The sequence below is a fragment of the Heloderma suspectum genome, chromosome 6, assembly GCF_057233095.1.
Source record: "Heloderma suspectum isolate Gila_16-S chromosome 6, 16-S_ref, whole genome shotgun sequence".
Classification (NCBI taxonomy): Eukaryota; Metazoa; Chordata; class Lepidosauria; order Squamata; family Helodermatidae; genus Heloderma; species Heloderma suspectum.
This window is the reverse complement of record NC_139463.1, coordinates 110,347,075-110,357,450: the sequence shown is the minus strand read 5'-3', so window position 1 is coordinate 110,357,450 and position 10,376 is coordinate 110,347,075. Positions and strand designations below refer to the sequence as shown.

At 42.8% G+C, this 10,376-nt stretch overlaps 1 protein-coding gene across 1 annotated transcript; it reads left to right on the top strand.

Annotated features, from left to right (window-relative positions):
• Positions 1–9,577, top strand: LOC146342489 (vomeronasal type-2 receptor 26-like). Its single transcript, XM_084807861.1, has 5 exons — positions 1–144; positions 2,627–2,670; positions 6,190–6,481; positions 8,278–9,132; positions 9,446–9,577. The coding sequence occupies exons 1-5, from the start codon at positions 1–3 to the stop codon at positions 9,575–9,577; spliced, it is 1,467 nt and encodes a 488-aa protein (XP_084663987.1).
• Positions 9,578–10,376: the final 799 nt, after the last annotated feature.

Sequence of the window (10,376 nt, the reverse complement as noted above, 5' to 3'; positions counted from 1 at the left end):
ATGGAACTTCTCTCCACATGGGGCAGATTCATCCCTAGCTACAAGTGTGATGCCAAAGATAATGTAGTAGCTGTCATCGGGGGACCTGACTCAGATGTGAGTCTGTTCATGGCAACCATTCTGTATGTCTACAAGATTCCACAGGTAAGATAGACCAGAAGGTCTGAGCATATAACACCAGTTCTGCCATGCTTGCATTGGCTGGCTGCAAATGTGCACAAATGCACTGACCTACAGCCCTTCTCCTAATTTTCTCATTACAAATCTGTTGCCTTCTCAGTGAAGAGGGCCAGAGGAAACCTCTGCTGAGAAGTGTGATAAACTTTTTTCTTCTGCAGTGTTGCAAAGAACCAGTAATTCTGAATAGGTGATTACCTCCTCTGTAATTATCACATTGACAATGATTGCGTGTTCTTCTCTATGTCTCAAGGGAGTTCCAGCTGCCAATAACAAAACAATGAACTGATACAGAACAAAGCTATTAAGAAACCCTGTGTCATTCAGAGCAGGGGATTAAGACAGAAAGGACTCAGTCAGTCTGATTGTTGAACCATTATGCTGTACAATCCTACCTCTGAATATATCGACTGAGTAGTCATTCAAGCTACTCAGGGACACTTGGATGACAATGAAAGAACAGGTGAATTGGGGTCTGGAAAGAAAATATTCATACAAGATGCTGTTGATCACGGTCTTGGTATTAGTGCTGCTGCCTCAGAGAGCATGGGACGTTCTGCTTGATAACTGTAGTATCAGTGACCCTCTTCCAATAAAACACAAGTATTATCATTCAGGAGACTTCAACGTTGCTGGCATTATTTCTCAGATCTACATATTTTCCAACCCTGTAACCTTCCGATCACATCCCTCTCATGAATTCCTTGATGAACTCATGTAAGGTTTCTTAACCATATCACTTTCCAGAGGGGTAAGACATGCTGGTCTGTTCAACCAAATCAATGAAGAGGGGTTTTTTTGCACATTAAAGACTTGCAGAGTTATTATGGGAAAAGCTTTTGTAGATCAGAGTTTGGGTCTGAGCAAGTCAACTCTAGACTCCTTATTGTTTTAATCATATCATATATCTGTCCAGATAACATTGCCATAAAGGGTGATCTATTTGGCTTTAATCTCAGTGGTTTGGGAATGACTGGGACTGCAACTCTTTTTCTTTCATTTTAGAAAGGCAGCCTAACCCTCCCTGTGCCTTGTTGTTGTTGTTGTTGTTCATCCATTGTCCCTGTGCTTACATCACAAGCATCACTTTGTGACTGCCACTCACTGTTTATGTATTTCCCATAATATGTCAGACATGCAGAATGACAACTCTTTGCATTGCCTTGTATTGATGAGGGGAACGGCACCTGTATTCTCTCTATGTTTTGCTTTACGTTATTTGGAATAAATCATGGGGGTAGTACTGAAATGAGTACCATATGAATTGTTGTGATTTTCAAGACACACCTGGTAGATTGGGGGTTTATTTATTCAGGAAATGATCCTGTGGCCCCTAGACAGCATTGGAGGGGCCATAGGTTAGTAAAGATTCCCAGATCTGAGGTCAGAGATAGTGCTCTGACATAGGAGCGGAGAATTGGAGTTCAGTCCCGCCCTCCCCCTCACATCCAGTGCAGAAAGAACCATGCTGACTGCTCTGTGAGGTCAGGAATTCAACCTCCGAGGATGAAGGAAGGGTGCATTTCTGTGGGAGGGACCAGATTATGAGCTGTCCTGAGTCTTCCCTAGCCTCCTTCCCACCAGCACCAAGACACTTTTGCCAGATTGGCAAAAAGCCCATCTAGCAAAAATACAGGTTGGGATAACCAGTGGCAGTAAAGATCACGTCTGCCACTCCTCCTGCCCTACATAGGATGACCATAAACCTCCGAGTTTCGAGGCTTCCGGTCATTGCCATAGGATTACACCCATAGACATTTATTCTCTGCTTTTATACTGTCATGTGTGAGGGATATGGTAACATCTATTAAAGCAGGTGTTCCAGTTTATTTTGTCCTCCTGAACAACTTCTGGTCTCATGTAAATTATGATTTACTCTTGTGTAGTGCAATGCTATACATTTCAACTCAGAAGTAATTCCACTGTGCTTATGTACCCTTTGAGTATGTCTCACAGTACAGATTACCTTTGCCATTCACAAGAACTCAGTCAGGTCTATATTTGATATTTAGGAGTTTTACAAGTTCATATCACTTCGACCTTTGGTTCATGTTTTTGATCCTAATTGGTAGCATTTATGACATCTGCTGTTGCAGTGATAAAACCATCAATTTATTGCATTTACAGTGACCTGCTTTTTGCTGGCAAGTAACTTGTACACACAGCTGAAATATGCACAAGAAAAGCTTTTCTAATGAACACAAGAATGTCTTAACAGAGAAGGGAAAAGATAAACCCCATGTTAGAAAGTCACTGACTTAACTGTCATAAACGAATGATCACAACAAAACCAGCAGGTTGCATGTTCAGATAACCTCAGGGACCACCAGCTAGTCTGCAATATACACAAAAATGTACTCAGGCTTGTATATAAAACTCACATACTCTTGCAATCCAACACCCTTCTGACACAGAATCTTCACCACTCCTTTTTGTTTGTACATTGCAGTATCGCCCCCAGGTAGAGGTTGCAATCATTTCCTCTGAAGAACAGTACTGCAGATTAATCATTCCCTGTTCTCGCATGTCCTTTATCAAATGAGATTTTACATCAATATATTTCACTTGAAGATTAATCTCTTCAGTGCGGGACAGTTTTATGCATCCTTGATTATCTTCAAAGATTGTTGTAGGTTCCAGAACATCCAGCCTGAGATCAGTAACACTTCATGAATCTATAAAACTTCTTGAAATGCTTGTGCAGCAAGCTTCAAAAGATGAGTGTGTTGCAGAAGTTTGTTTTCCACTGGACCAATATATACTTCCTCTCCAATATTAAAAGAAATACCCACTTGTTGATAGAACAATCAGCATCCACACAACCCAACCCACTTTGGATTTGAGAGTAATAGAAATCACCGGGTGTGTGTGTGTGTGTGAATTGTTCCCTTTAAATAATACATCAGCCTTTTTCCTGCATTACAATAATTCTGACTTGGTTTCTCGATTTTCCTACACAAAATCCGTACTGCTGATGCAAAATCCGTCCTTTTTTCAGTAGCAATATATAACAATTTTTGCAATTGCTTTTTCTGTATTGATCATTATTTACCAGGAAATTCTCCTCATTACTATTCTTCACGCAGTTAACATCCATAGTGTGTTTTACCTACTCTGCATTGTTCACTCCAAAATGCTCTAACATTTCAGTAATGTTATGTTTCTGATTAAGAAGATAACTGCCATCCTTTCTCTATTTGAATACCAAAATAATGCCTAATGTTACCTATTTTTTTGTTTTACCTCAGAAATTTGACCCATTTTACATATTATTTTCTCAATATCCCCTTCTTTCTCAAAACAAATTATTATAACATCTACATATATCAGAATATATATCCATCTTGTTTTGTGGAATATGAACACAGGTCTGCGTTACTCCACGTGAATCTTTCCATTATTAGTATGGTATTTATTTTTTCTTTCCATGGCCCAGCAGCTTGTTTTAACCCATAGAAATGTTTTTGAAGTTTCAGACAAGATCCGGATTCTCTGGTTTTCCAAAACCAGGTAGTTGTTCCATATAAATGACTTCACCAATTTCACCATGCAAAACAAACACAGTTTTAACATATAACAATCTAACAGATCAATCCCATGGTGCCTGGGAAAGTGATGCAGGAGCCATAGGATTTTTTCAGAGCCTTTCTCTGGCTTCATTTGGTTCAGCATTCTCAGAAAAAAAAAAAAAACAACTTGCTATTTAGATAGATTAGCATGTTCCTGCAGGCTTTGAAGTGTACACCTCATTCCTTTTGCTGTACTCTCATTTCCAATGTGAATTAATTGATCCTCCTCCTCTAGAAGGTTCATTGTAGCTTTCATCTGTCAGTGTTTGATTTCCCACACTTCTGCCGCATTTGTTGGTCTTTCTGTGATGATTGCCCCCCACATATCATCCTTGGACAATAGCTAGAATTTCCATCAGTAATAGTTCCAGCCATTCAGGTTTGCTACAGAAAATCTGAGATCTGAGGTACTAGCCATGAGATCAGAGGCTTTTGAAAACAGCTCTGTACTCACATTCATTGTCTATATGATCTCTGTTTCCTCCTACACCTAGTATCCGAACTTCTACTTTTTCTATACTGCCCCTGCTGGGTTCATAACCTGTTGGCAAGTAAATTGAATACACAGCTGAAATACGCACAAGAAAAGCTTTTCTAATGAACACAACAATGCCCTAACAGAGAGGGAAAATGTTAACCCCAAGCTAGCAAGACCTCAGCTTAATGGTCATATACAAACTGTCACAACAGACTAGCAAATGGAATGTTCAGATGACCCCAGGAACCATCAGCTAGCCTGCAACATATACACACATGTACTCAAGCTTAGACACACAACTCACATACCATTGTAACTCCAAAAATTTTCTCTGATGAGGGCAGTAACAAAGTGAACTGGAAGGTTTGGTGCCTGGGCCAGAGGAGCTGTCTGTCAAGAGTGAGGGTCCTCCACCCTGATTGAATCAGGGTGAGAGGGAGAGAGCACAGCCTCATTGCCAGTTGCAACTGCCAGTTGGATCATCAGAACATAAGAGCCCTGCTGGATCAGACCAAGGGTCGGTCTAGTCCAGCACTCGATTCACACAGTGGCCAACCAGCTGTCAGTGGGAAACCCACATGAGTGCAGGACATGAGTGCAACAGCATCCCCTCCACCAGCTTGTCAGCGAAGGAGTAGGCAGTTAACCTGAGAAAGAGAAAAGGTGGGGGATTTGGTCTACGCTTGTCTATGTTATGCACATATATAGCTGTAATACTCCAGAATTAGCATAGCTAGGAATTCTAGCCAGTTTATTTCTTTTGGTTCTCTTGAGTAAATGTTCTGTTTGTTGATCATCATCTACCATGTGTAGCCTCTGTCTTCTTGCCAATAAATGAATAAGCCCCATCTTGAGTCTGATCTTTGTTCTACCTTCTAAATAACCCAAGGATTAGAATTAGTGTTCTTGACTTCCATCTGTAATGAGGAAGGGGTGAACAAGCAATGTTTGAGTTCATCAAGATTCTCCAAGTATCACCTCGAGTTGTATTTATTCATCTACGTATTTATTACATTTATATTCCACCTTTTTTCCTCTCAAGGAACCCAAGTCGGCATACGTAATCCTCCTCTTCTGCATTTTATTCTCACCCCAACAGCCCAATGAGGTGGGTAGGGATGAGAGTCTGTGACTGGCCCAAAGTCACCCAGTTAACTTCCATGGCTGAGTGGGGACTAGAATCTCCTGACTCCCAGTCCAACACTCTAGCCACTACACCACACTGGCTCGATGGTCATGTCTCCTCAATTTGCACTCACTTTTGTAATTGCTGTTAATTTTGCATGAACAGGAAACTAGTGCAAAACAGTTGTGATTGAACAGGACATTGCATACACAAACAAAATAACAAAATCCTAAGTTGGGCAAATTTGTCCCCATAGACAAAATGTGAAACTGCACATTTTATTTTTCACAAATTTGTTTTAAAAATGTGCCATTTCAAACTTTTTTTCTCTTGCATATCAAATCAAATGCCAGTACATGTTCAAGAATCTGCAAACACTTTTCGAGAACAAATTCTTCTGCTCACGCTCACATCCTGGGTTGCAAACAGGGCATGTTTTGCAAGCAGAAATATCTACATTTGTGTGCGTAAGTCACATTGAAATAGCTTTGAGCAGAGAGATGCAACACATAGATTTAATAATATCAACCGCAGCAGCAACAAGGGCAGTGCACAGACACAATAGAGGTTCTAAAGTGATAACTGAAGGCCAATAGTAATAAGACACTAAATATCTCAAGTGCATTTTCACCATTGTACATGCATGAATGTATGCATGGCTCCTAAAGATGTGGTGGCATTGGTCAGAAACATGAAACGTTTCATCACACTATCCTGAACTGGAGCCATATCATCTATTCTGGACAATCTATTTCCTAAACATCTATTGAATGAAAATGTAGCAGGCTCGATATCTTGGCGTAGAGGTACTCTGATGTATCATGTCAATCACATTGCAGATTCGTGACTCAGATGTACCAGCACACTCTGGCCTTCGTGTTTGCTGTAGAGGAGATCAATGGAAATCTCCAGAGCTTGCCCAACCTCACCCTGGGCTTCCACATCTATGACAGCCATTTCATTGCCAGCTGGATCTATCTTACCTCAATGGAACTTCTCTCCACATGGGGTAGATTCATCCCTAACTACAAGTGTGATGCCCAGGATAATGTAGTAGCTGTCATCGGGGGACCTAACTCAGATGTGAGTCTGTTCATGGCAACCATTCTGTGTGTCTACAAGATTCCACAGGTAAGATGTGCACATGGATCATAGAACTTCAAGCCAGTAATGGCCTTTTTGATGAGGGTTTATGAGACAGAAAATGGCACAATAATGTCACACCTTGCCTGCTCCTTAAAGCACAAATCCTGACACAGATGTCTTTCCCCACAGTGGAGGCACATAGCCTTAGATAGGTTGCTCCTCCCACTCACACTAATAAGCAGGGATATGGAAATTTGCTTGAAGTGCACTTTCTAGTGGATGAGCGACTTACTTCCCATTTCTTTCCTACATAGCTCTGAGGCAGATGTTTTTAGACAAGATCCTGAGATCTCTATCCACATTTCTGAGGATAATTTTTCAAGCCAGACAATGAGTAGGCTCCCCAGAGGTCTCAGGGAAGGACCCCTCAGCTGCAGCAGAGAAACTATATCATTGCCTATGGGCACATTTCTTCAGGGGCCCAGTACGCAAGGAGAAAAGCTCACCTGGTAGTGGTGTGACTGCTTCCTCATTTCCAGGGGAGCTGGCCGAGTCCCAGGTGACATGCCCATATGAGACCGAGCCCTACTGTAACAGAACAATTATCACATGCAGGTGCCAATCTAGTCTATCTGGAGGCGAAGGCATTAAACAGAAGTGTGGCATGCCTGAAGGGCTGAGATCCTCTCCACCTCCCATCATCAGCGGGAAAGCGTCGGACATGGATTATTATTAGAAGGACCTGGTGAAGAGGCTTGAACAGGTGCCAGGCATCCCTGAGGCCAAATCCAGGAAATGTTGTGAAGCCTCATCCTCCCCTCGGCAGCAAGGGAAGAAGGGCCAGATTCATGTCTAATGGGGAGAAAAAATGGAAGATCTATTCCTCCACCCCATACTTTCCTCATTCTGACACATCAGCTCCCACTGTTCCCTCTCCATTGGGGAGTTGTAAGGACCCCCCCCCCACCATCCTGTCAATTAGTCAAAGATAAGTCATGTTTGGTGCAACATGAAGGGGATGTTCCTCAACACAGTAAGACGTTAATCATGCCAGACCTCCCCCTCCAGAGAAACAGAATGGACTGTGAACTCTCTGGTGAGGAACCCAGAGAGTCCCAGCACTTTATTTCTGAGGGACTATAGATGCCCTCCTCAGTGGGTGAGCTGCCTGGCAAGGAAACTAAAACATTCTATAGCCTCTTTTTTTTTTCCTGGAGAGTTTTTATACACCCTCCCCTCAGAAAAGTCTCCCAGTGTTCCCTCTACATTGTGGAGTTGTAAGGACCACCACCACAACCAATTCTGACAATTAGTCCAAGATACCTCATGTTTGGTACAACATGAAGGGGACGTACCCCAATACAATAAGAAGTAAACCATGCCGGAATGGACACTACACTGTCAGGGTCGAGACAAGTGAGTTTCCTCCTAGTTGGGAACATTCACACCTTCTTTTTTTCTTTGAAGCCTCTGTAACAAGAGGAGCAGTTTGAGCTGTTTAGGGGACTGCCTCTCTCCCCCAAGCCTTGAGGGTTTCCCTAGAGGAAAATCCTGTAGCTATACTGGTCCCTGGCACTCTGGTTTCAAAGCTGTGGATAAATCTCAGCCTCAGCCATATCGGAGTAGGAGGAGCAACGCATCCAAGCATATCCTCCGTCCACTGCAGAAAGAAACGTATCCCAGAAAATCCCAATATTCCTTTTTGGTTTATATGGAACTACAGATAAATCCCTGCACCCTTTCTTCAGCTATGGAATGTCATTAAAGAGGGATATATCTAGCTGTTCTTGATTCAGCTCTTCCCATTTCTTATCCCCTTGTATTCATTATTGTCTGTATAGCTTGGATATGGCTCTGCTCCAGTGATGAATGATCAAAGCCAAGGAGGCTTCTTCCAATCATTATTCCCCCAAGAAGACCACCAGTACACAGGGATTCTACAGCTGCTGCTGCTTTTCCGGTGGACTTGGATTGGTGTAATTTTTGCACACTATAGTGGAGAGACGTTTGCAGAGACGGTCCTTCCCAGGTTTTCTAGGAAAGGTATCTGCTTTGACTTTATAGAAAGATTACCAACCGTGTATTTTAACAGTGATATTACTGAAACGGTGGCACAGTGGGTGAAAACATACCAGGTTACCATGAGTAGTACAGCCAATGTTGTGATCTTACATGGTGAAGTTATCACTATATTTTTGAGAATGTTTCCCCAGATTTCAGAAGTTGAAGATATACTAATTAAGACAAAAGGTAAAGTCTGGATAATGATGGCCCAGATAGAATTCACATCAGTTCCCTTTCAAAGATGTTCAGACATAGACATAATCCATGGTGCTCTGTCCCTTGCAATTCACTCAAAGGATGTGCTGGGATTCCAGAATTTTCTTCAGATGAGAAACCCTATCTCAGACAAAGAAGATGGCTTTATCAGGGACTTCTGGCAACAGGCATTTAACTGTTTGTTCCAAAACAATGAGGAAGAAGAGGAGAATGAGAAATTCTGCACTGGAAAAGAGAAGCTGGAGGGTCTTCCTACATCTATTTTTGAAATGAGCATGACCAGCCAGAGCTACTGTGTCTACAATGCTGTCCATGCCGTGGCACATGCTTTACAATCCATGCGTTCATTGGCATCCAAACACAGAGCAATGGTGGATGGAGTACGATGGCAGTCTCCAAATCAACAGCCATGGCAGGTAATGTCCTGAACAGACAAAGAGAGGAGAGCTCAGTCAGGTCCAATGTCCATACCCAGCATGGATTGATGTGGGGATTTTTAGCAGTTTGTTTCTTTTGTTTAGATTTTAGGGGCCCACACAGATAATAAAAATACTAGGAAAAGCAGTTGCCACTACCATAATGTCCCCAGAATGCATCTAGACTGCAATGGAAGGCTCAGAAGCATTTTGAGTAAATTAAGATGGTGGTGGGTACTGTAGCCACTTCACAGGGATACTTTCTCATCAGTGTTGGGCTGCAGACCCCTGCTGCTGCCTGTGCCACTCTCAGTTCTCATTCCTCTCTCCTCCGATAAGTTTCCCTGAGAGCAGCCCGGGAGGATCAGAGGGCTTCTGGGACAGCCTGGGCTCTGGAGTCCATGGTGTGATTAAGAGGCAGCGGCCAACCCATTCACCAGGATGATGCTCGAACTGCTGTTGCATATTACCTAGCAAAATGAACGCAGGATTACAGCTTTGACTCACCAGAGTACTGAGCAGCACGCACTCAGTTGCATCAGGATCTGGCTACAGTTGTCCAAGAGCTGCTGTCCTGCCCACCAACCAGTGCCCCAGGTGAAAGGGATTTCTCGTGGTGGGAGGCAGTGTAACATCCCACTTCAGGAACATAGGTGCTGAGACTGTGGAGCAGTTATTCTTCCTCAAAGTACACCTCCTGTTCCTGGTCCTCCCCACTTTCACCATCTGAGTGAACAAGCTGGAAGGAAGGCCAAGCTACAAAGAAAGAGTGCAGGCAGCTGGCACAGAATTGCAGGGATGGCATCAGACCGCCAAAGCTGAGAACGAGCTGAGGTTAGCGAGGGATGCTAAAAGCAACAAAAAGGCTTTCTTCGGATACGTGCATAGTAAAAGACAGAAGAAAGAAATGGTGTTTCAACTTTTAAATAAGGAGGGGAAAATTATAAGAGATGACAAGAAAAGGCAGAAGTGCTCAATTCCTACTTTGGAATGTGGTCCCAGAGGCAGTGTCATGTCAATCACTTTGCAGCTAGTGATTGACAAGAAGCAGACTAAAGGTCAGTAAAACAAAGGTTCAGTAACAGACCAGGGTCAGAGGAATAATGGTTCAAGGCACTGGGGCTGGTAGTAAAACATTGTTTCCAGCAACTCTGATGTTCCAACTGAGAGCTGATAGAGCTACCAGAGCTCCAGCCAGGGCTCAGCAGCATCACGTTCGAGCATATATGGGATGTCCTTCTCAC

Coding starts and splice junctions, on each gene's coding strand:
- LOC146342489 (XM_084807861.1), top strand. CDS start 1: ATGGAACTTCTCTCCACATGGGGCAGATTCATCCCTAGCTACAAGTGT. Junction 145..2,626: donor ATGTCTACAAGATTCCACAG/GTAAGATAGACC, acceptor TGTACATTGCAG/TATCGCCCCCAGGTAGAGGT. Junction 6,482..8,277: donor GTGTCTACAAGATTCCACAG/GTAAGATGTGCA, acceptor TTGTCTGTATAG/CTTGGATATGGCTCTGCTCC.